General features: G+C 44.8%; 1 protein-coding gene across 1 annotated transcript; it reads left to right on the forward strand.

The window, feature by feature from the left end:
* Positions 1-1428: 1428 nt before the first annotated feature.
* CTSC (cathepsin C) lies at positions 1429-25452 on the forward strand (the record flags this gene model as incomplete). Its single annotated transcript, XM_082001382.1, has 7 exons — positions 1429-1822; positions 3031-3176; positions 18377-18543; positions 18976-19131; positions 20747-20862; positions 24096-24227; positions 24950-25452. The coding sequence occupies exons 1-7, from the start codon at positions 1462-1464 to the stop codon at positions 25450-25452; spliced, it is 1581 nt and encodes a 526-aa protein (XP_081857508.1). The 5' UTR covers positions 1429-1461.
* Between the last annotated feature and the right edge of the window lie 417 nt (positions 25453-25869).

Raw genomic sequence — 25869 nt, forward strand, 5'->3', positions numbered from 1 at the left:
ATGTTTTTATCTCTTTCTCAGCCTGAGTAAGAGCATCTGTTAGCTTATTGTTCTAAGAATCAGCAATAAAATGTCAAATTAAACCTTCCCCAAAAGGTTGAGAAGATGGTGTGAAAGCAAACTGATGGTGGTAAAATAATGTATTTCTTAAAAGTTAAAATTTACTGATGTAATTCCTAATCTCTTGATTTAAATCAATAAAAAAAAATAGGACACTTCTAGCTTAAATCTAGTTTAGTTCATAAGTGAGTTAAAGCTGAAGTGTTGAAATCAGTAATGAGTATCTATATGGAGATTTATACCAGTTTAACAAAATTATTTTAAATTTATATCCATAGTTAAGCTAGTGTATCACTTTTCATAGCCAACATAGTGCTATGTGCCCACTAAACCATGTCCTGGAGTGCCATCGCTATACCATTTTTGAACACCTCCAGTGATTTACTTATTAATAAGTCTTTCAGCCTTCTTGATTGCATATATAACTTTGAGGATGTGAAAGCATGAATATTTTGAATCTGGAGAGACAGTGGAACAAGCACCACCTCCCTGCACACTCAGCTGTGCACTGGGCTGCACTGAGAGGCTCACGGTTTGGTGGAGACATCTCCACCCTTCGACAATACCCATTCTCTGCAACAATCTGTTTGCTGGCCATGCTAGATTTTGCATATCGTTAAAGCTTCCACCTTCGGGGGAAATCTTCTTGCACTTTTTGCTGTGTACAAAGTGTCTCGAAGGGGGTGCAGGTTTTTGGGGTCCACACCCAGTGCAGGACCAGCGCCACATAGTTTCCCGGCCATGACGTGTGGCTGATGTGGAAACTCCGAGTCACTCGGTGCCGTTAAACCCGTGGTGGACGAGGCTTTGTCCTCCATGGCTGCAAGGCGCTCGCGTGAAGTAACACCAGGGTCCAAGCCTGCTGGCCTACACTTCCCTCGCGGGGGACTTTTCTGAGCGCGGAGGCCTGGGGTTGTGTGGCGAGGCAGGGGCTCTGGGCAGGAGGCTGCCCTGTGGGGGGGAAGGGTGCCCTTTGGGGAGAAGGCACTTTGGGGAAGAGGCTGCCCCTTGGGGAGAAGTACAACTTTTGGGGTGGGGGATGCCTTTCGGTGAGGAGGATGAAGCCCTTTGTGGAGGAGGATGCCTTTTGGGGAGGTGGCACTTTGGGGAAGAGGCTGCCCCTTGGGGAGAAGTACAACTTTTGGGGTGGGGGATGCCTTTCGGTGAGGAGGATGAAGCCCTTTGTGGAGGAGGATGCCTTTTGGGGAGGTGGGTGCCCTTTGCGGGAGAGGATGCCTGTGGGAAGCTCACCCTCTTGGGACGAGGAGACCCTTTGGGCAGGAGGACATCCCTGCAAGCTGGCTGAGGACCCATCTCCTTCTCACGGCTCTCAAGGGGGGACACGGCCTTCCGCAGCGGGATGCATGCCCCGCCTCCGCCGGAGCTGGGACCGACAGGCACATGGACACATCCGGCCTTCCCCCCACGACCCACCGCCCGGCTCGGGACCTCCAGCGGGGGCAGGCGCGGAGGCCCGGCCCCTCCCAGCGCAGCCGTCCCGGGGCGGGCCCGGGCCGGGGGGCGGGGAGGCAGCGGGGCCGGGAGGCTGCGGCGCCCGCGCCCATTTCGGCGGCGGCAGGCGGCGGGAGAGGCGCCATGGCCTGGCGGGCACTGTGGGCCGCGGTGCTGCTGCTGCTGGCGGCACTGCCCGCGGCCTTGCGGGCCGACACGCCGGCCAACTGCTCCTTCGCCGACCTGCTGGGCGCCTGGGAGCTCCGCGTCTGGCGGGGCGGTGGCCGCCACGGCAACTGCTCCCAGGCGGGTGAGACCGCGGCGGCCCTTGCCCGTTCCCCTTCCCCGGGGCCCGCGGCGCCCCGGGGTCGGCCCGGCCTCGCTGGGGTGTGTGTGGGGGGTGCCCCGGTGAGGCGGAGGGCAGCGGCGGCTCCGTGCTGTGAGGCCCTAAAGCCAAATGGGGCGGCGGGGAAACGGGTGCCTGGGTCGGTTGTAGCAGGCCCCCGTACCTGCGGGTCGGGCCCGTGCTGCCGGCTTTCATGCGGAGCTCCCTGCCAGGCCCAAGGCAGAAAAACGTTAATTTTAATTAAGCAGCATGAAATGCTTTGGTCTGGGTCTGGGTGACCACTGCGGGCAGCGCTGTTACTCTTCTACTTCAGTGTTTTGGGTTTGTTTGTTTGTTTGTTTCGGTTTGGACTCAACTAGGCCTCTTCATGAGCACCACTGGCTCATGCTGCTTTGCTGCTTCCCCCCTCACAGCCCACAGATACCATACCTTCTCTGTCAGCTCAGCCTGTCCTGAAAGTGGCGGTTCCCAGCCCTGAAGCGTGGTTGTGCTTCTGGGTGACACCCAGCCAGCTCCTGGGAGGCCACCAGCTGCGAGGGCTTGCTGCCTAGGCAGCCTGACGGCATTAGGAGAAATGGAAATACCAGTGCCCTTGAGGGGGTAATAGCAGTGGGGAGTTATCATTTAATTACTGTATGTCAGTATTAGTTAAAAATAGTAGATACTTTGCCTTTTTCTAAATCATCTGCTTTTTGATCAGAGGAGGCAAGTGGCAGTAGGAGCAGTGGAGGTGAGGTGAGTGGTGGAGGGAGTCGGAGCACTGGTGTGAAGGAGCGTGGGGTGGCTGATACCTCATCCCAGATGTTTTAGGGGAAGATTTGTCATTGTAGACACAGTGCTTGAGTGATGCAGCATCTGAGTCCTGTGTAGCTGTATAGCAAGTTGTGTTTAAATAAGCTGATGTTTCCCAGTGATAGCTGTTCGGTGCTGCTGTGAATTAAATGTGCAAATACTGTCTAGCCATGCAAAAAAATGAGTATGTAGACCTACTGACAGGTAAGTGAAGTTCCTGAAGTGTGTTTGATGATGCCTTTTTGCAGAAGACTGTATTCAACAAGTATATTTTAGCACGTTTTGGAATAAAATAAATGTTACAACATTCTTTGTACTATTTTTTAAATTTTTATCTCTTCCATGCAATGATCATGCAGTACTGTTTGTATTTCTTACAGGGCCTGTGGAAAGAAAGGTGCTTGTGAATCTTCAGAAGTTAGATGTGGCTCAGGATAGTCTGGGCAACTATGGTTTCTTCACTTTGATTTACAATCAAGGCTTTGAAATTGTGATAAACGACTACAAGTGGTTTGCATTTTTTAAGGTGAGTTAACTTGATGCATCATTGACTGTTGCTGAAATGGCCTGTAGTTAGACTTCTCTTTAAGTCCCTGAGTGCCATGGTGGGGCAGTTGGGACACTTGGTTATCTTTGGCTCAAAGGTTTGCCTGGATTGCCAGATACAGGACACAGGACACTTCTTTTTTTTTTTTTTTTTTTTTTTTTTTAAGGTAAGGAGACAGTTAGCAGTGACTGGGTAGGGAGCAGAGGAAGGGAAGAGGTATTTCTATTCCACACGGGGAATTACCTGAAAAACCTGTTACAGATACAGCTGCTTTCCCTTCTCGGCATGCATAAAGCAATTGAAGGCCTTCATGAAGCTAGCTCTCCCAGTAGCCTGGAAATTTTTTTTTTTTTTTTCAGTTTTCTTCCTGACACCATGGACCCAAGTGAAATAGCAAACATTGCTTTTATCTTTACTTAAAGATGTTTTCAAATGCATGAAAACTTTAGAAAGCCTATCTGTTCTTGCTGGAGGATTTCTAGGATCTTTAAATTTTATTCTAGAATACTACTTTATTATCTAAGGAACCTTTCTGCTGCTTTTGTTCTTCTGGAGTAACATGGTTACCTCTAGTTTCTGTTAATGACTTCAGATTGAGCTGAAAGCAGTGCTGGTAGGCAGGGGGTAGACCGGAGAAAACTTACTTGTTAAGGAGTGCTCTGTTCCTGTTCTGATGAGTGGCATTTGAATGTGGAGGGTGGCTTGAAGCAATCTCTGCAGGATGACTTTCCTACCTGTGAGACAGACGTTTTGTGCAGTAAGACTGCTCAGTTGGTGAGTGCAACCCTAGGCAGGAGCAGTGAACACGTTTCTTGGTTGTTTCAGGAAGCATGATCTTGTGACTGGCTTCAGATGAGCTGATAGTAAACACCCAGACCTTGTCCAGGCATAAAAACTCTGAACCTTGGCTAGTAGTAAGGAAGGTGAAGAAATTACCTTTCCTTTAAATTGTCTTTCTGGGAGCCATTGTAGATGGTTTATTTTACAGCAACTATTTTCCAGTCAGTGTTTTCAGATGTTAACAATAAGTGAGTGATCCATTCTTCTAGGGGAACTCTAATCCTTACTGAATAAAAATAACGTATGAGGCTACAATTTATCTGCAGGTTCCTCCATGCTGATTGGAACTCACTTAAGCTAAGGGAAAGGGCCCTGTGGATTGTTTTACAGGACTAATAGTGAAGTTGTTTGCATGCTCTTTATTGTGGGTTAAATCCAGTGGACAGTTAAGTATCACTTAGCCACTTGCTTACTCACCCCTGTAGTAGGGTGGGCGGGAGAGAATTGGAAGGGTAAAAGGGCAAAAACTCAACGGTTGAGATATAGGTACTTTAATAGGCAAAGCAAAGCTGCATACATTTTGCTTTGCTTATAAGGATCTCATTCACTACTTGCCACCAGCAGGCAGATGTTTAGCAATTTAGAGGAAAGCAGGGCTTCATCATGCGTAACTGTTACTTAGGAAGGCCGACATCATCATTCTGAATGTCCCCCTTTTCTTGTTATTTCCCCAGCTTTTATTGTTGAGCGTGAGAGGGCACTGAGCACTCTCCATGATTTATCTGCAGTCCTGGTTAATGGGGGAGGTCCCAGACGACTGTAGGGTTGCCAATGTGGCGTCCGTCTACAAGAAGGGCTGAAAGGAAGATCTGGGGAAGTACAGGCCTGTCAGCCTGACCTTGATACCGGGGAAGATTATGGAGAGGTTCATCTTGAGGGTGCTCACAGGGTATGTGCAGGGCAATCAAGGGATCAGGCCCAGCCAGCACAGGTTCATGAGGGGCAGGTCCTGCTTGACCAACCTGATCTCCTTTTATGACCAGTTGACCTGCCTAGTGGATGAGGGAAAGGCTGTGGATGTTGTCTACCTGGACTTTGACAGCGTCTCCCACAGCATTCTCCTGGAGAAACTGGCGGCTCGTGGCTTAGACAGGTGTACTCTTCACTGGGTAAAGAACTGGCTGGATGGCCAAACCCAGAGAGCAGTCATGAATGAAGTTAAATCCAGTTGGTGGCCGGTCACAAGCAGTGTTCCCAGGGCTCGGTTTTGGGGCTGGTCTTGTTCAATATCTTTATCGATGATCTGGATGAGGGGATCGAGTGCTCCCTCAGCAAGTTTGCAGATGACACCAAGTTGGGTGGGAGTGTTGATCTGCACGAGGGTGGGAAGGTTCTGCAGAGGGATCTGGACAGGCTGGGTCAATGGGTGGAGATCAACTGTATGAGGTTTAATAAGGCCACGTGCCGGGTCCTGCATTTGGATCACAGCAATGCTACAGGCTTTGGGAAGAGTGGCTGGAGAGCTGCCTGGTGGAAAAGGACCTGGGGGTGCTGGTTGATAGCCAGCTGAACATGAGCCAGCAGTGTTGCCAATAAGGCCAACAGCATCCTGGCCTGTATCAGAAAGAGTGTGGCCAGCAGGAGTAGGGCAGGGATCGTGCCCCTTGGACTCCGCACTGGGATCGTGCCCCTTGGACTCCGCTGCACCTTGAATCCTGTGCTCAGTTTTGGGCCCCTCACTACAAGAAGGACTTTGAGGTGCTGGAGCGTGTCCAGAGAAGGGCAACGAAGCTGGTGAGGGGTCTGGAGCACAAGTGTTACGAGGAGCGGCTGAGGGAACTGGGGTGCTTCAGTCTGGAGAAGAGGAGGCTGAGGGGAGACCTTATCGCCTTCTGCAACTACCTGAAAGGGGGTTGTGGCGAGGTGGGTGTTAGTCTCTTCTCCCAAGTTAATTGGCGATTTAAATGGCCTGAAGTTGTGACAGGGGAGGCTTAGGTTGGATATTAGGAAAAATGTCCTTATGGAGAGAGTGGTCAAGCATTGGCACAAGCTGCCCAGGGAGGTGGTGGAGTCACCATCACTGGAGGTGTTCAAAAAAGCATGTAGTCGTGGCACTTTGGGAGCTAGTTTAATGGGCATCGTGGTGCTGGGTTGATGGTTGGAGTTGATCTTAAAGGTCTTTTCCAACCTTAATGATTTTATGATTTGATGATATTATATGTTATGGAATATCCCTCTGATATGTCTCAGCTGTGTCCCCTCCCAATTTCTTGTGCACCCCCAGCCTACTCACTGGCAGGGCTGTCTGAGGGTTGTACAAGGTCTTGATGCTGTGTCAGCACTGCTCAGCAATAACTAAAACGTCTCTGTTATCAACACTGCTTTCATCACAATTCCAAAATGTAGCAGTATATGAACTACTATAAATAAAATTTACTATTTGCCAAAACTAATGCACTCTTAGAACTGTAAATTTTTGAAATAATAATGCTTCTGTGTAAGACAGGGTCTAAAGCAAAAGCAAAGTGTGAGAGAAATACCTGATTGACATTCTCTCATATGTATAAGGTAGTGACGCTAAATTGTCATGATGTGTACTCCTCATATGTTTGGCAGGTGATACAGCAAAAACTACAGACGCTTGAATGGTACTTAACCGGGCAGAATTACTCTGGAGCTTCTCAGGCTGGGACATCTCTGTGAGGTTCCCTATAATGGGAGGGCATGCCTCAGAAGTGGCAGGAATTGCTGCCTCCCTGAGGACAGTGGAGCACTGTATGTTGTAGTGTTGTTCATGAACTCAGGCTTGAAGTGTCATCTCGAGCAGGTGGAATTCAACAGTCGTTGCTGGCCTTGGTGGACTCATCTGAGGAGATACATAGTTGAACTAGCGGACTGGGAATCCTTAGGCTGATATTTTACACCGAAATGCAGAATTGCTTTACAAGCCAGTATGGTGAGCAATTGTGTTGATTATTAAACTAATTCTTGAATGTGAGAAATTTAATCATAGAAGCAGTGAGTGGCCTGCTCAGCAATGCAAATGGAGCTATTAGGCATCAACTTGAAGACAGTTGAGAGTCACGGAAGGCTCTACTGCTACTATCTATACCTTGTGAAATACATCCCTAGAAGATGAGTGCTAAGTCAAGTGACTGATGAACGCTGATCTCTTATTCCTCTGTGCTTATGAAAGCGTAAATGCATTGATTTGCCAGAGTACTCTATTGCAAATACACCAAAACTGTGTTACAGAATAATTTAGGTTGTAAGGAACTTTTGGAGGGCATCTGATCTGACTTGCTGCTCAAAACAAAGTAAGTTGAATATACACCTGAACAATAACAATGCACAATAGCTTGCATTTCATGGTCATGAATGTGCCTTAGCCCTTTGTAGGCAAATGGATTAAGTGTTAGCTTTGCAGTTGCTTTTGGTATTGAGACATAGCAAGCTTGTTTGGTTCATTTTTCAGTTGTAGGGAATCCATTGGCAAGACATGCTTAAATTACAGGCTTCTTTCCTTAAATATTATGGAGAGGATTAGAGCCCAATTCAGTTACCCCCTCTATAATTTTGCTGCTGTAAAGGAAACAACAGATTACCAAGATGCAAGTGTAATTCCCAAGAAGCACAAGGAAATACCACAGCACTTAGTAAATGCATGTTTTCCTGCAGACAACTAGTTGAATTTGTTAGGCAACAACTTGCAATACTGTCTATCTGCAAAACTGTTATTTCACAATTCTCACTGGGGACTTGGGGGGAAGAAGTGCTTCCTTACAAACTGCTTGATCTTGTGACTTATTGAGCTGTGTGTGTCTGCTTACTTTTAATCCACTAAATACTGCATTACAGATGAAACAGAAGTATAAAATGCTTAGTCCTTGTATAAAGTAAAAATGTAGTGTCTTCTCTCAAATGCAGCTCAGGCTCTTTTAGGACCTATTCCATCATATTCTACTGTAAAGCTTCTAGGGGACAAGTAATATATTCTGCTCAAGGCAAAATTCAGAGGTTTTTGAGAAATGATTGCCTATTGTTTAAAATACTTGTACCATTTGTACCTGAAAGTAACATAAACATAGCAGACTTCATTTGCTTAGTGTTTGTCATAATCTAGAAGCCCTTGGAGTAGATTCCAGTTCCTGAGGGAATTAGCTGATGTAGTTGCCAAGTGATGTCCCTCACGGGTCTGTACTGGAACCAATACTCTTTAATATCTTCATCAGTGACATAGTGGGATTGAGTACACCCTCAGCAAGTTTGCAGATGACACCAAGCTGAGTGGTGCAGTTGACGTGCCTGAGGGACGAGATGCCACCCAGAAGGACCTGGACAATCTCAAGGCATGGGCCCATGTGAACGTCATGAGGTTCAGCAAGGCCAAGTGCAGGGTCCTGTACCTGGGTCGGGGCAGCGCCCGGTACCAGTACAGGCTGGAGGATGAAGGGATGGAGAGCAGCCCTGCTGAGAAGGACTTTGGGGGTATTGGTGGATGAAAAGCTGGACATGAGCCAGCAATGTGTGCTCACAGCCCAGAAGGCCAACCACATCCTGAGCTGCATCCAAAGCAGTGTGGCCAGGAGGGCGAGGGAGGGGATTCTGCCCCTCTGCTCCACTCTCGGGAGACCCCCCCCCCTGCAGTTCTGTGTCCGGCTCTGGAGCCCTCAGCACAGGAGAGACATGGACCTGTTGGAGCAGGGCCAGAGGAGGCCACAGGAATGATCCAAGGGCTGGAACAGCTCTGCTGTGAGGCCAGGCTGAGAGAGTTGGGGTTGTTCAGCCTGGAGAAGAGGAGGCTCTGGGGAGACCTTCTTGCAGCAGCCTGCCAGGACTTAAAGGGGGCTTATAAGAAAGAAGGGGACAGACTTTTTATCAGGGCCGGTTGTGACAGGACAAGGGGTAATGATTTTAAAGAAAAAGAGGGTAGATTTAGACTAGATCTAAGGAAGAAATTTTTTGACAATGAAGGTTGTGAACCACTGTCCCAGGTTGCCCAGAGAGGTGGTAGGTGTCCCATCCCTGGAAGAATTCCAGGTCAGATTGGCCAGGGCTCTGAGCAACCTGATCTAGTTGAAGATGTCCCTGGTCATTGCAGGGATTTGGACTAGATGGCCTTTGAAGATCCCTTCCACCCCAAACTATTCTATGATTCTGAAACAGAGTAAACTAGAATGCTAGTTGGTGAGGGCCTTCCTCCCTGGAAATGCAGCAAGAGGAAATCGTAAAAGTGATCTCCTAGAGTGTTGCTTAGCCTTGATCGCCACTGAGAATGTGCAAACTCATTAGACAAAGTCCCTTTGGAATTTGTGGGAAGGAAGAATTATCTTTGCTGGTAACCTATTACAAGAAGGTACAGAACCAATATGGAGTAATTTGCCTTTTTTTTATTTTAACTACTTGGTAAAATGATGTATTTTCACTCTGAAATAATCTTCCTATGTGAATGCTGTTCTGGAGTTACCGCTTGATTGTGGAATAACTTGGTTCATGGAGCAGTTTGGTGGCGGAGCAGCCATAACACAGAAAGCCTTGCACATCTCCTTTCGTCGCTGTTTGGTCTTGTCCAGAAAGTATTCATTGCTTAAAAGGCTGCTCATAAATTTCAAGTTATGCTCATATTGCACTGGAGTTATATTATGTGGCTAAAGCCCTATCATGGTGACAGGGCAGATAAAGCATCCTGACTTATCTACTATGATGCTTAACACTTTCCTTATATTCTGGCATTGAACAGAGAAGATGGAGTTGCTAGGCAAAATGAACAGCAATATTTAAGCCAATACAGTATTTCATGTATTTCAAGCACAGAAGTGCAGCTGGTGCTAATGGAACTTGCAGTGTATTTTTTTAATGTTAAAGAATGAAGCTGTTCATTACTAATAAGAATGCTGTGGGCTTGTCTAAATGTGACTTTTATCAGAGTTACTGTACTGTGTGGATATAGACACAGCCTGTTTGATGATGCATGTTTCAGTAAGTTTTTAATAGCCTTTTGTTCCTGTGGTTTACTAAACAGATACCCACTAAAATTTTCATAGGGGCCTTGCTGCCTTTAGAAGTTACTTGTTCTTTCACCTGGGGACTGTGGGGAAATGACTTTCCACACTGAAAAGAGTGGATTGGGTGAGCTTATCAATGTATTTTTTTTTTTTCCTCAGTTTGCTTTAATAGCTTAAGTAAAGAAGCTCTAACAATGTTTTTTTTTCCTAACTATTTTCATACATTAGCTTGTTCCTCAAGACTTTCCAAGTTAAATGCAGCATCCTACTGCATTCTTGCATTCTGCTTCTCAAAAGTCATAGTTACTCTCCTTGGTTTTTGTTTGCAGCACAAAATAACTTGTTTTATGGGAATGCTCTTGTTTCTTACTTTAATGTGTGCTGATGAAACATCCCTGTACTGAACTTGGATGTGAAGTTAGTGTATTGACTCTTGGCAGAAGCTTGAGCCTGTGCTTCTGCTGGATGATACAAGGATTCTGTAGGGCTACGCAAGATAAAAGGCTTTAAAGATTTTTTTTTTTTCTCCAAGATTCTTTTCCCCAAGGCAACAGAACTACGAACAGCGTAACAAAAAGCTAGAATAAGGCCAAAAGGAAAGTTGAAGCTAACTTGTTTGAATTATTTGACATCTTTGTAGTATATATTTAACATTAAGACTACCACTTTGAAAGGAGACAGTCTCATAAGATGCTCACTGTCCCTTAAGCAAAGTGGTACTACTTCTGACTTTTGAGATGTCCTCTAGCAAAAACCAGAAGTCTGGCATTTTTTCATGGTAAAACATTAGCACTACTTCAGCAAAAAGAAAGAAAGAGATCATAGAATATTCCACTACTCAAGTTATTAATCTTTTCCAGACAGACTTGGTGACATCTTTGTCACATCTTTTCCTCTCTTCCCCAGTGCCTCCAAATTTGGTTAAAACCAAGGACTTCTGTTCAGAAATAACCAGCCTAGGCAAGTGATGGTAGTTAATGTTTAAATTTCAGAATATTAAAAAAAAAATAATGGGTTTTATTCCATGTTGCTAAAATAAAAGTGTTACAGTGCTATTTAATCATCTTGCAAAACAACTGAAAGTTAATTTATCTTAGTTGGGCTTACTTAGCTGGCAATGTGCACTGCTGCTTCCCTAAAGTCTAAATCTAAAAGCATCTATCTCTGAATTGGAGAATGTTCCGTAAAGAAAATGCATCTGTAGTTGATATTTGCTTGCATTTTATGGCAGGTAGCAAGATGCAGTTGTTGTTCTGATAACATCTTCTGTATTTTTGTACAGTAGGGCATCTGCAAGTTTGCAATCCTGTTCTAATTAAGAAGGTGCTTCCCATATTAGAATCCATAGGCATACTTGTAAATTTGATAACAAATGAGTGGTAAGTCTTTCCACTACGCTTAATATGTAGAGTGGTCCTGCTTCCTGGAACTCGAGTTGGCTTACTGCCTGAACATTGCCTAAATTGGGAGCAAGAGACAGAGGAGAATAGGATAGCAGCCAGTGTATGGAGGACTGCTTAATCCCTGTTAAAACGCTGTGTCAAATAAGGTCTCCATCTTTTATTGCGTTCCTCTTGGGGAGATTTAAAGCTTTCGTTAAATTTTTAACAATTACTTTTTTTACCAGGGCTAGAATTGAACATGCAATTACATTATGTCATGATGACCAACACACACGAAGAGTATACTGTACCAAAAACCTTACCTAGGTTCCGGTACATAATAGCGAGCCTTGACATTTAGATACATGAAGCCTTTTAAGGTTAATGTTGGAGTTACTTCGCTAAATTCTGTCATTAGATAAAGTCACGTGACTTGTCAGACTTGAGGAAAAATATACATTTGAAATAGAATTCAGGTTTAATGTTTTCAAACCTCAGAATTTGAACTGTGAACATAGAAGGGCACTCAAACTACAGGAGTTGTTCCACATTGGTCTGATCACTGGTAGGAGTTTACTTAATGCCGCAGATATGAGCGTTGGCTGATGAAATTATCACATGTGGAATGGCTGCAGTGGTCTTTTTATTGACTTAAAAATGAAAACCCTTTTCTTAAGCCTGCAGAGGAAGTGAATGCAGCAGTTGTCCAGCAGTTGCTGGTGGTCACAGCTTTGTGGCAGTTGTCCTCCATGATGCAGTTCTATGATGGGTTCTGCAGATGTGCAGGGTAGTGTGCCAGCAGCTTCTGTTGAGTCTGGTATTTTAATTTGCATCCACCTGAGTCAGTGTTGTTCATGCAATCACAGAATCACAGAATCACTAGGTTGGAAAGGACCTTCAAGATCATCAAGGCCAACCATTAATCCAGCACCACCATGTCCCCTAAACCATGTCCTGAAGCGCCACATCCACACGTTTTTTGAACACTTCCAGAGATGGCGACTCCACCACCTCCCTGGGCAGCCTGTTCCAATGCCTGACCACTCTCTCAGTGAAGAAATTTTTCCTAATATCCAATCCAAGCCTCCCCTGGTGCAACTTGAGGCCATTTCCTCTTGTCCTATCACTAGTTACTTGGGAGAAGAGACCAACACCCTCGTCGCCACAACCCCCTTTCAGGTAGTTGTAGAGAGCGATAAGGTCTCCTCTCAGTCTCCTCTTCTCCAGACTGAACAACCCTAGTTCCCTCAGCCGCTCCTCATCAGACTTGTGCTCCAGCCCCCTCACCATCTTCGTTGCCCTTCTCTGGACATGCTCCAGCACTTCAACATCCTTCTTGTAGTGAGGGGCCCAACACTGAACACAGTATTCAAGGTGCGGCCTCACCAGTGCCGAGTACAGGGGCACAATCACTTCCCTGCTCCTGCTGGCCACACTATTCCTGATACAGGCCAGGACGCTGTTGGCCTTCTTGGCCACCTGGGCACACTGCCGGCTCATGTTCAGCCGGCTGTCAGCCAGCACCCCCAGATCCCTTTCCTCCGAGCTGCTCTCTAGCCACTCTTGCCCAAGCCTGTAGCATTGCATGGGGTTGTTGTGGCCAAAGTGCAGGACCCTGCACTTGGCCTTATTAAACCTTATACAGTTGGCCTCTGCCCATCGATCCAGCCTGTCCAGATCTCTCTGCAGAGCCCTCCTACCCTCCAGCAGATCAACGCTCCCACCCAGCTTGGTGTCATCTGCAAACTTCCTGAGGGAGCACTCGATCCCCTCATCCAGATCATCAATAGACATTGAACAAGACCGGCCCCAGAACCGAGCCCTGGGGAACATCGCTTGTGACCGGCCGCCAGCCGGATTTAACGCCGTTCACTACAACTCTCTGGGCTCGGCCATCCAGCCAGTTCCTCACCCAGCGAAGAGTAAACCTGTCTAAGCCATGAGCCACCAGTTTCTCCAGGAGAACACTGTGGGAGACGCTGTCAAAGGCTTTACTAATGTCCAGGTAGACAACATCCACAGTCTTTCCCTCATCCACTAGGCGGGTCACCTGGTCATAGAAGGAGATCAGGTTGGTCAAGCAGGACCTGCCTTTCATGAACCCATGCTGGCTGGGACTGATCGCTTGGTTGTCCTGCATATGCCCTGTGAGCACTCTCAAGACCAACCGCTCCATAATCTTCCCCGGTACAGAGGTCAGGCTGACAGGCCTGTGGTTCCCAGGATCCTCCTTCCGGCCTTTCTTGTAGACGGGTGTCACATTGGCAAACCTCCAGTCTTCTGGGACCTCCCCTGTTAACCAGGACTGCTGATAAATGATGGAGAGTGGCTTGGTAAGCTCCTCTGCCAGCTCTCTCAGTACTCTGGGGTGGATCCCATCAGGCCCCATAGACTTGTGGGTGTCCAGGTGGTTTAGCATGTCCTTGACTGCTTCCTCCTGGATTATGAGGAGTACATTGTGCTCTCCATCCCCATCTTCCAGCTCAGGGGGCTGAATACCCTGTGGATACCTGGACTGGCTATTAAAGACTGAGGCAAAGAAGGCGTTAAGTACCTCAGCCTTGTCCTCGTCCTTGGAGACAATGTTCCCTGCCATATCCAGTAGGGAATGGAGATTCTCCTTGCCTTTCTTCTTGTTGTTAATGTATTTGTAAAAACACTTTTTATTATCCTTTACGACTGTGGCCAGACTGAGCTCTAGCTGGGCTTTCGCCTTTCCAATTTTGACCCTGCTTGACCTAAGTAGATCCTTGTACTCTTCGTGAGTTGCCTGCCCCTTCTTCCAGAGGTGATAAACTCTCCTCTTTTCCCCGAGTCCCAGCAAAATCTCCCTGTTCAGCCAGGCCGGTCGCCTTCCCCGCCAGCTCTTCTTACGGCACATGGGGACCGCCTGCTCCTGCGCCTTTAAGATTTCCTTCTTGAAGACTGTCCAACCTTCCTGGACCCCTTTGTCCTTCAGGACTGTCTCCCAAGGGACTCTCTCAATCAGTGACATGAACAGGCCAAAGTCTGCCCTCCGGAAGTCCATGGTAGCAGTTTTGCTGACCCCTCTCCTTACTTTGCTCACAACTGAGAATTCTATCATGTCGTGGTCACTAAGCCCAAGACGGCCTCCGACTACCACTTCTCTCACCAGTCCTTCTCTGTTTGTAAACAGCAGGTCCAGTAAGGCACCTCCCCTGGTGGGCTCGCTCACGAGCTGCGTCAGGAAGTTATCCTCCACACACTCCAGGAACCTCCCAGATTGTTTCCTCTCTGCTGTGTTATACTTCCAGCAGATGTCCGGTAGGTTGAAGTCCCCCACAAGAACAAGGGCCAGCGAATGCGAGACTTCTGCCAGTCGCTTATAGAATGTCTCATCTGTCTCTTCATCCTGGTTGTGTGGCCTGTAACAGACTCCCAGCAGGATATCTGCCTCATTGGCCTTCCCCTTCATCCTTACCCACAAGCACTCTACTTGGTCTTCACAATCTTCGATTTCTATGCAATCAAAACACTCCCTAACATACAGAGCCACCCCACCGCCTCTCCTTCCCTGCCTGTCCCTTCAGAAGAGCTTATAGCCATCCATTGCAGCACTCCAGTCATGAGAAGCGTCCCACCATGTTTCTGTGATGGCAACTACGTCATAGCTGTCGTGCTGCACAATGGCTTCCAGCTCCTCCTGTTTGGTGCCCATGCTGCGTGCATTGGTGTAGATGCACCTGAGCTGGGCTATCGATTTCAACTCTGGCAGGTTGAACCTACCCCTAGGTTCAACTCTAGTGAGCCTGGTTTTAGCCCCTCCCCCCTCCAAATCTAGTTTAAAGCCCTCTCAATGAGGCCTGCCAGCTCATGGTGCCACAACCCTGTATGACTGTTGTTGGGCAGGCATACTCATAATAGGTCTTCTAAAACTAGTGCAGTCAGATTTGCTACATCTAATGTGTCAGAGCCTTTCTCTGGTAGCAATAAGAAATGCTGCATGTGGTTTTAGCAATGAAGTCTTGATTTGACAGTGTACCTTCTGGTAGTAAGCAGTGGGTGTCATTGTCATGGGACCAATGACTTTGCTATCCCATTTTAGTTCCTATAACTTGTGGCCCATTGGGGAGTCAACTCTCTTGTAGAAATTAAGCATAAGTATTGGGTTTTTCTTAAAGGTTTCTCTGCTGCTTCTCTATATCAGTGACTCACCATTAAAAGCTGGGGCGGGGAGGAGGGAAGCAAATTGGGACCTTACGGGTTTATTTTCATTTCCTAGCAGAAAATGGCTCTTGGAGTTCAAATTCCCTTTATCCAGATGTCATTGATGGGCTATGGTCTCCAAGTTTCCATGTTCCCTTTCTAAAGCCAGTTAGTTCAGTAGTAGCTTATGGTCTACCAGTCTACAAAAAGGTAGCAACAGAGGACTTGAATTGTTTAATTTTAGGCTTCTACACAGACTGACTGAAATTGGCTTTTGTCTGTTGTTTATCTTGAAACATTGCCACTAACTGTCCCCTCACCTCCCTCCTAGTTTTGCTGATGTACTGTATTTTCAGTTCAAACATAAGAATCTTGCTAAATTCACTTTCCCAACCAAGTAAGTTGCACAAATGGTATGAATACTAGTCTGGTTATCTATCTACATCTTACAAAAGGTTCAAGTTTAATATCCAGAAAAAGGAGAGGGATTTCTGGGGCGGTGGGGGGGGGGGGGGGGGGGCGGTGCGAAGACAAGTTGTTTTAATTTGCTAGTTAGCAGATAACTCATTGCCTTTTTTCCATGAAGCTAGGTCCCAAATCTGTTCCACATGTTTTTATTCAATATAACTCTCCATGCTAGGCAGGATCTGGATCTGATTGTTGCAGGGGGCAGGCCTGTTCTTGAGTATTCTTCAAGTATTTGGATTGAAGGCCCATATTTATCAAGAACGCTTGTGCTTGCTATTGTTTTAATCTGTGGCAGCTTTTAGATAGAAAAGACATGTAGGTATTAATTTACACTGTCATGTAGAGCCAAGTAAAGCACTCTCACAGTAACTTAGAATTACAGAACAGTTCAGGTTGGAAGGCTATCTAGTCCAACCCCCCTGCAGCGACCAGGGGCTTCTTCAACTAGAGGAGGTTGTTCAGAGCCCCGTCCAACCTGACCTGGAATGGTTCCAAGGATGGGGCATTTACCACCTCTCTGGCCAACCTGGGCCAGTGTTTCACCACCCTCATTATCAACAATTTCTTCCTTAGATCTAGCCTAAATCTGCTCTCTTTTAGTTTAAAACCATTACCCCTTCTTCTGTCGCAACAGGCCCTGCCAAAAAGTCTGTCCCCATCTTTCCTATAGTCTCTCTTTAAGGCTGCAAATAGTGCCCCCCTGGCAGGCTGCAATAAGGTCTCTGCGGAGCCTTCTCTTCTCCAGGCTGAACAACCCCAATTCACTGATGTAAAGTTAGTAACTTGTTGTTTTTGTAGGGTCTCGATTTCTAGCAATGCTGTTGTGAAGAGGGTATTTCTCAAAAGTCATCTCTGGACCTTGCCCTTGGTATTTGGCCAAGTGTAGTTATTTCCTATATTACACAATCTTGCGCAGCAAGATAGGATGAATAGAATAAGATAACAGCTCGGTCTTCTAGTGCCCCCATCCTGCTCTGGTCAGCAAAACATGCTTGCCTTGCTAGACAAGCAAGGGCGTAGATGTGGTGCCTCTGAAACCTCTGAACTGGGGACAAAGCAAATTCCCCTGGTTGTAAAACAGTCAGAGTATTAACCTTTAATTTTATCCTTCTAATTGATAGACTTAATTATTTCACTGTATTCTCTTCACGTTTGCCACAGAGCCTTGACATAGTCACAAACCTCCCAGTCTCTTTATTTACTTTATTTTCCATCTTGAGGCATTCCTTTCACTGAAGAAGGTGGTGGCTTACAGTGATGAGGCTGAGCAAGCATTTTGTTGAAACATAGCTGCAAAATCCGTGTACCATTGCACATGTGCAACTCAAATGGGATGGGATTGAATAAAGTATTCTTGGGCTAGGAAACTTGGATTGCATTTAAGTGGTTTGTGTGATTAGAAGCGTCAAGTTAAAGCTTTTTATTGCGTGGGGTTTTCAGGCTCCTGTGTAGCTTAATACAAAACAGACTTTAACCTCAAGAGATGAGTAAAGATCCTTTCCCCTCCCGGGGACATTCTGCTGTCAAAGAATTGCTAATCTAGGAAACTTACACAGCTGGGCAAAGTGTTAGTGCTAACTGTTGTATGAAGACATGTTTTACTGAATAGATTAACTTATTACTCCTCTTCAGTGGTAGAATGAAGATTTTATGTGGCTGAATAAGGAAGTATTAGGACTCGGGACTTGAGGCTTTAGTAACACTCCCCTCACTGCCAACTTCAAATGAGTTGCTCTCAATGGATCATCATTTCTTACTGTCTCAATTTGATAGTTTAGGTGAAGTTGTTTCCTGATGCTGTTCCACCACAGCTCAAAGCAGTTGCAGGAAGTCTCATCTTTGGTTCTGACTTCTAAAACAGAAATGCTATAGTACAGTTCTCCCTAAGATGTTACTGGGTGAGAAACTTGCCATTCTCCCTGTGTTTACTTTTCCCGCTGCTGTGAGTCTTAGTTTCTCAAACTTTTGCAGGCATCCAGGGTTAGTTTGACTAATCACATATTTGGTGCAAGTAACCATAGGGCCTGGAACAGAAGGATAAGTACTAAGAAGTCTTTTACATTCTGCCTAGAGTAACTTGTTGAACCCAAACAATTAGCACCTGTTAGTTGATACTAATACCTGCTTTGTTGCTAAAGTGCAAGTCACAACCTGTTTGTCTTCCCCTAGCAATTTGATAAAGGTAGGTTTCTTTCATTTGCTTATGCTTTTCTTGAGATTTGTTTGTTTTGAAATCAAATGTGGTGCTGGTTGATCTGGAATATACGATTTGCCACTTCCTCTGAAAGACAGGCAAGAAGCAGCTGGGTGGGTGGGGACTACTGCTATGCTGACTAATGCATTTACTCAACACAAGTATAACCTCTTCACGTTACAGTACAAAAAGGAAGGCCAGAATGTAACCAGCTACTGTAATGAGACTCTACCAGGATGGGTACATGATGTACTTGGCCACAATTGGGCTTGTTTCAGTGGACAGAAGATTTCTTCATCTGCCTCAGATGTTCACATAAATGAGCTACCTCTCCAGAAGCCCAGGGGAAGGTAGGAAACAGATAAGCGACCTTTTACTGGAATAAAACATTTGGTAACCGTGCTTCAGGTTTCAGCTAAGACCTTATGGACTAATTCTGTTACTGGGGGCGAAGTTAATGCCAGTGATGATGTTGGGAATAAACCTGACTGCACAAAAACAGACGGCTGTGCCTGTCCCATCACATAGTTTCTCTTTCAGTCTGTGGTGAAGCCCAACTACAAAACTGGCATGTCTAAAGAAGATGACTATATCCTTCTAGTTAGTCTATCTCAAATTTCAGAAACCTTGCCTTGATCCAATAATTGCATGTTTCTTTATCAGTACCTACCAGAAGACACTTCCAGAGTTAAGAGTCTTTTTCATACTCAGTTTAGAGAACACATTCACTTTTCAATACAAGTCCTTTTCTTATTGTTTTACTTGGTTGCTTTTGTTTTCAGACTTTCAAGCAGACGCTATGTGCACAACATTGACTTCGTAAATGCTATTAACGCTCACCAGAAGTCCTGGAGAGCAACAAGATATGAGGAGTATGAGCACTTTGCCCTGGAAGAACTAACTAGAAGAGCTGGGGGTCTCTATTCCAGAGTTTCAAGGTACTAAGGCCTTTTGTTTTGCCATAAAACCCACTGCTGCAAAGAATCTGCTTGTATTTGTCCTGGCTCTTCCTAGCTGTGTTTTGGCTTGTACTTCAGGTGTTTGATCAAGTTTCAAGGCCTTCCAGCTCATTTTCATGGGGTGACAATATATTTCTTCATTTGAATGATTAGTCTGAGTATCTGTTGTCTCAAGCACTTGAGACAAATAGGGTCATCTACCCTTTAATCTTGCCCAGTAACTTGCTGCTGAATTCATATGTGCAGGGAAGAAGTAGTGACAGTCTCAGTTGTCATCTCACTCTCCTGTCTACCCATCAGCTGCTTGCCACAGTCAGGAGTTTCTGCTTGACTATTTTCCTGGTTCTGCTAGTTCATAATTGCAAGTAAAAAGCAGGGAACAGCATTCTGCTATTAAACATGAATAATAAAGAATTTTCTGAGGCAATTCCCTGATTACTTTGGTAATTTGCCATGCCTGCAACCAGGCAGATATTCTTAACAGGAGTGTCGCGGTGAAGAAGCATGAAGTACCCCTGAGAGTGCCTTCAGGGTCTTGCAGATCACATGGCAGAGTGTGGTAATGGGGATGAATGCATGGTCCTCTACATTAATTTCAGAACTAGAGTTCTTTTAGCTGAAGATTCTCTTCTTTACAGCTGTTTTACCTTCTTTATAGTTTTGCTTTTTCCACTCTGATACTACTGTGGGTGGGAATGCTACTTAATTTTCCAAACTGGCAATTGTATATTTGTAGAAGAAGGTTCTACTATACAATAAAACACTGCATTTTCATGGGAATATCATGCAGATTATCCTGGTTTTATCCTGTAGACAGAAGTTGCTTTGTAGATGGTCTTAAATCCAGTAATCTATTTGGAAGCTTTTTTGCACCATGCAGTGCCATGACAGTATTTTGTTGGCCCTCTCATGCTTTCAGAACAGACTTCAGTGTCTGGTGTTTGTGAATGGCACTTGATGGCATGACTTATGGGGCAAGGATCAGGTGATGTGAAAGCTGAATGCAGGAAGCTCTTGGTTTGCTCATATATGAGCATTGCTTGTCTGCAAGTGGTAGATGAGTACAAGTAATATTCAATACTTCAATAGTCACAGTGAAAACTTGCTCCAGGGAAGTCTGTGGGGCTGCAGTTATTGAAGTGTTGATGTAAGCCATGTCTGTGTCTGCAATTAGACAGTCTGTAATCGTTGTCAGTGCATGCTGCCAAGGCAAGGTGCCTTCTGCGGTCAGATACCTCTGATATCTACATACCTCATGATGGCAGAGGTGTAAAATAGCTGTTGCAGAGCTGCGTTGTTACAGTCACTGAGAGTTGCCTCAGCACTTCAGGTTGGTTGAAAAATATTTGACCTCACCAACTTGTGGATAGTTCATAATATAGTTCCCTCAGGGAGGGATTTGAGTAGGTCTTGCATCCAGCTGAAACTAATCTCTTGAGATCGACACCCACTCATCTTAGATGGAGACTATTTCAAATTGCTTAATGTTAAGTAAGCGCAACTAGTAGAAGCAGAAGATGACAATTGAGTGTTATGTGATTGTTTCCTTGCCTAGAGTGTGATGTGTTACTCAGAAGCATTTTCTCCTCTTTAGACCGAAGCCTGCACCTCTAACACCTGAGTTACTCAAAAAAGTTTCAAGTTTCCCAGAATCCTGGGACTGGAGAAATGTGAATGGTGTCAATTATGTCAGCCCTGTTCGGAATCAAGGTAAAAAAAAATAAAATTAAAACTTTGAATGAAATGCTCTAGAGCTCCTTTGATGTACTTTGTAATTTGCTGTTAACAAGAAGGTTTTGTCTAGTGTCTTGCAGTTGATAGATTGCACCTTTACTATGAATAACCTGTGGAAATTGGGTGGAGTCCTGGCCGACAACACTGAGCTGAAACAGAAGGTGCTACTGGCTTATCCAAACAGCAATGTCTCTTGCTGGAGTGGAAACCAATTACCACAGTGCCCTGCATAAAGACAGCTGTCAAGTTTTGTTCAGTCTCAGTCATGGTTTTCTGCATGCTGACAGAACTGGTGTGCATTTAATTCTTTCCGTCATTCCTGCTGATGGCAAATTATCATGCAGCTTTAATGAATAAACCCATGAAAATTGTTTATCCTGCCTCCAAATCTTAACCACCCCAATAACTTTAGAAGTTACTTAAATGGCTAGTTGCAAGAAGCGGTGTCAGTCACTATGAAATATGTGGACACTGATAAATACAGAATACGTGTAAAAACGATTTTTTTTCTTTTCCCCTGTGGATAGGAAGTACGTAGCTTGGAGTAAAAACATACCATTCTGGTATATGTTTATTTTATAGGGAGTGCTTTTATAGCACTGTAGTATGAGATAGCTGAATTAGGTGGCTACATACTGGAGGCCAGGAGTGGAGTTGTGGGAGTTCTAGCTCACAAGCTGACACGTGGCATCACTGAAAGATGGCAAGAGGAAGTAATATAGCCCTATGTAGGTGCAGGTCCTGTACTTCTCGTGGTGTGAACGCCGGCTATCCCAAGGGCTTTTTTTTTACCTTCCAAACGATTGAACTCTTGGTCCCAAACTTACACTTTCTCAACTGTGTTGCTTCAGAGTTTTTCTACATGAGAACTAGTCTGTTGCTTCCACTAATAAAGCTGCCTACACTTTTCCTGTAATCAGAGAATCCATACTGAGTATGTTAAATGTCTGTGGCATATGCATTTTGCTCCATTAAATAACAATTTTCACTTTCAGGCTTTCAAAAAAAACCCAACCAAACCCCAAAACCAAAAAACTCCCCCCCACCCCCCCTCACCCTCCAAAAGATGACCTTGTACAAAATAGTGCTGACAATCAAATTAAGTCTTGCTTGTGGTAGCTTGTATGAGTTTCTGAGGCACTGAGCATCAATGTTTAATTAAAATGATGGTATTAGAAAGTCTTAGTTGTATATCATTAATATTATTAGATGACTAATTAGAAAATACCATGGGGGAGAAGGCTGCAAGCAGTAAAATGCAAGTTGTCTGGCACATGCAGAGAGAATTGTATGTATTACAAGGTAATGGCTTCTCAGATATCCCATGCTTGTGGAGTCACTGCTCTTTACCTAAGGAGAAAAAAATACAGCATCTGAAGTGGACAAGAATTAAAAGGGAAACATGCATTCTCTGTAGAATACTTTGAGTCATGGCAGGCTTCATGCAACTGCAGTTGTCTTGAACTGTAATACTCACTGCCAGCATGATAGCATCCCTGCTAGTATTTCCTATAGTCAAGAAAGTAAAGGTCGAGTTCTCAGGTTGTTTATAGAGCAGTAAGTGCATTTTTGAGCCAAGAGGTGTATCATCTTTGAAGATAGCCCTGTCTGCTTATTATCAACTTTGTGGGGGAAAAGAGGGGAACCTACAGATTTTGTTAGCCTTAGCAAGAAATTGGAACTATACTTCTGACTGACTTCTGCAAGCTTTTTCTGCAGAGCAAAGTTAAGTGAAAAGCCTGGTCAGCTGATTCTTCACTGGATGTGCTGTGTCTCTTCCTTACTCCTCACAATGTTAACAGCCCTTTGCAGTAGAGTGATGTGGCTGAAGCTTTTAATTGACTCTGGAAGAGAATTTGTGGGAAGTCTCACAAAAACAGCTACTCTGCAGCTGTGTTGGCTCTCTGCTGATACAGTGTGGTTGTCATGCTATGGGCCTCACAAATACCACTGTGGTAGCAGGAAAGAAATTTAGCAACCACGGCAGCAGACTTAAGACTGAAATGGTTGCATTAATTGTTGGGGTTTTTTACATTTCTGCACACAAAATGCAACAAAATGTTCTGCAGCATGCCCATCTCAGATGCTCTTGCTGTACAATGAGTGGGAGGCACATTTCACTGCTTCAGTTTGCCCTGCTGGGAAAGGAGCATTCATGTTCAGGTTAATTTTGCCCCTTCTCTTCAGAGATATGTCTAACTGAGTGAAGGTGCAATTTCCTGAAGTCTTGCTTTTGTAATAGCTCTGCTTTTATACACCTACACAGTTCTGGAGAAAGTATTTTGTTTTGTTCCTCAAGCCTCCCTCCTTTTCATAGCTCTGCAATATTTGACTTTCCTACTGTCAGGAAACAAAAGGGAATTGAGCACCTTAGTGACAATCAGTAGATAAAATAGGACCTCATCCAAGTAATTGTCCTTCCCTGTGACTCTTGTCATTCTACTTCCAAAGGTTTTTAATGTGTTACAGGAAGCTCCTAGGGAGTGAAGAAGCCTAAAACTAGAAGCAATACTAAATTTTGATGCAAAAGTAAGGACACTTCACTCTCTGCCAGGAAACAGAAGGGAAATTAAGGTGCCTCTGAAAAGCTAGTGTAAAAATTACATGCCCTTGGGAAGTAAGGAGATCTGGGATGAATCCACTATGTCAAACCTGCTATTTATACCACTAGACTCTCAGAAGTCAGTTATTTTAGGAGTAGCTCTAGAGGTAGAATATTGTAACTGGAAGTTACAGCATTAAATCCATTGATAGGTTGAAATAATGTAAACAATATTATCAGCATTGACTTAAAATAGTTCTTTGCTCCTTAGCTCCTCACCTTCTGTGAAGGGTTACAGTCTGAGGCAGTAAGTTATGCGTCTTCTCAGCCCTGCTGATGTGGTCCCTGTAGGTTCATTCTGAAGGAACAGCATAGCTCCTAAATGATACTGCTGGAAAACTCTGAAGAGCAATATATTGTCTTTTATTCTTGAATAAGCTCAGTTTTCCTTCAAAAGTTGTTAGAACTATTTTTTGTGTGTTTTAATTGCATACTTAAAAGCTAAACGTATATTTGAAGTTTCTGCTCTATAGGTATTCAACTTCTAATCACTGCCTGGTAGGTTTTGACTGTTTTCAGTGGACTCTAGCAATAGTTGTACCTCAGTGCAGGTGACTTGCCTTGTTTATGTTACTGACTGCTCTTCTTGGTTCCTTTTTCTCCTCAGGCTCATGTGGCAGCTGTTATGCGTTTTCCTCGATGGGCATGCTGGAAGCAAGAATACGTATCCTCACAAACAACACTCAGAAACCGATCTTTAGTCCCCAGCAGGTTGTGTCTTGCAGCCAATATTCTCAGGGTGAGTACACTGGAGTATACAGAGATAACTTTCAGTAATGATAATGCTACAGAAGGAGACTGTATATTAAAAACTTCCATGCCTTCCCCATCACCCATGATTTAGTTTTCTTATAAAGTATCTGGCAGGCTATACTTTATAGTACTTCTTTTTTTGAAAGAGCGCAGAAAATATTCCAGAGTTGTCAGCCCACCTTACTGTAGGGCCCCATGCTCAGGACATTATTAGATTTTAGGTAGATCTACCTGGGAGATGGGGAATATCGAAGGAGTAGGGCTAAAAATATAGCTAAATTGCAATGCATTTTTAGAAAGAGTGGAACCAAATATCCTCCCAAAAGCATAATCAGAGGGAGGAGGAGGAGCATATGGGGTGGGGGTGATGAGCAAAAGCCATGATTAAAGCTTTCCAAAGGACAGTACCTGTGTTAGGACAGGTCTCGTTACTGCATGTAACTAAGTGCCCTTCCAGATGGGCAGTGTCAGGAGCGATTGGATGAGAAGGTCATCCATGCATTAGTGTTCCAAATACGGCTCCCACTGATGTCATTTTTCTTGTATGTTTCAGAAAGCTAGCGGTAGCTAACGGGAATATTAGGATTAGCTGGGGTCACTGCAGTTTGTGTTTGATACTATATCTAAAAGTATTCTGAAAGATGGACTAGGAGAGTCTCCCACCTCAAATAACTCTCCAAGAGAATAAGCAGATGTCTTTTTGTTTAGGTTGCGATGGTGGTTTCCCATATCTCATTGCTGGAAAGTATGTTCAAGACTTTGGTGTGGTGGAAGAGGACTGCTTCCCTTACACAGCCCAAGATTCTCCATGCACTTTCAAGCACAGCTGTTACCACTACTACACTTCTGAGTACCATTATGTTGGTGGTTTCTATGGAGGCTGCAATGAAGCCCTGATGAAACTAGAACTTGTTCTGCGTGGGCCAATGGCTGTGGCCTTTGAGGTTTATAGTGATTTCATGCTTTATAAAGAGGGGATCTACCATCACACCGGGCTGCAGGATGACTTCAATCCTTTTGAATTGACCAATCATGCTGTCTTGCTGGTGGGCTATGGTACAGACCCAAAAAGTGGTGAGAAGTTCTGGATTGTGAAGAACAGCTGGGGCACCTCGTGGGGAGAAGATGGTTACTTCAGAATCCGCCGTGGCACTGATGAATGTGCAATTGAAAGCATTGCAGTGTCTGCAACTCCTATTCCAAAATTATAAATGCAGAGGTCTTCATCCAGTGCCTTGTCGTCAGCCATAAGAACATAGCAGTTGTTAGACTGCAGTTAAAATCTGTCCTTTAGCTTGAACAGGGGAGCTTTAACGAAATTTTCCAGAATAGAGCAAACAGTTTCCCTAGGTGGGGGGATGAACACTGTTAGCTCTGCTCTGTGCACTGAAGGCTTCCTCTCGAGTCTGACAGTAGATCACCTAGAATGCAGTGGCTGTTTTGGTAGCAGTGGTGATAGTTATTCATCATGCATATACATCTTCAGTCACCAGTTGCATTTTCTTCCATGGACAATCTTGAACTTCAGATCTCAGAGAGAAGCTATGATAATCTGTAACTACTCTGAAAGAACACTGTAGTGCCTTACTTCTCAGAAATCAGGAAGTCACTGCAATCGAGAACATAGA

The sequence above is a fragment of the Phaethon aethereus genome (genome assembly GCF_964289735.1).
Source record: "Phaethon aethereus genome assembly, chromosome: 1".
Taxonomy (NCBI): domain Eukaryota; kingdom Metazoa; phylum Chordata; class Aves; order Phaethontiformes; family Phaethontidae; genus Phaethon; species Phaethon aethereus.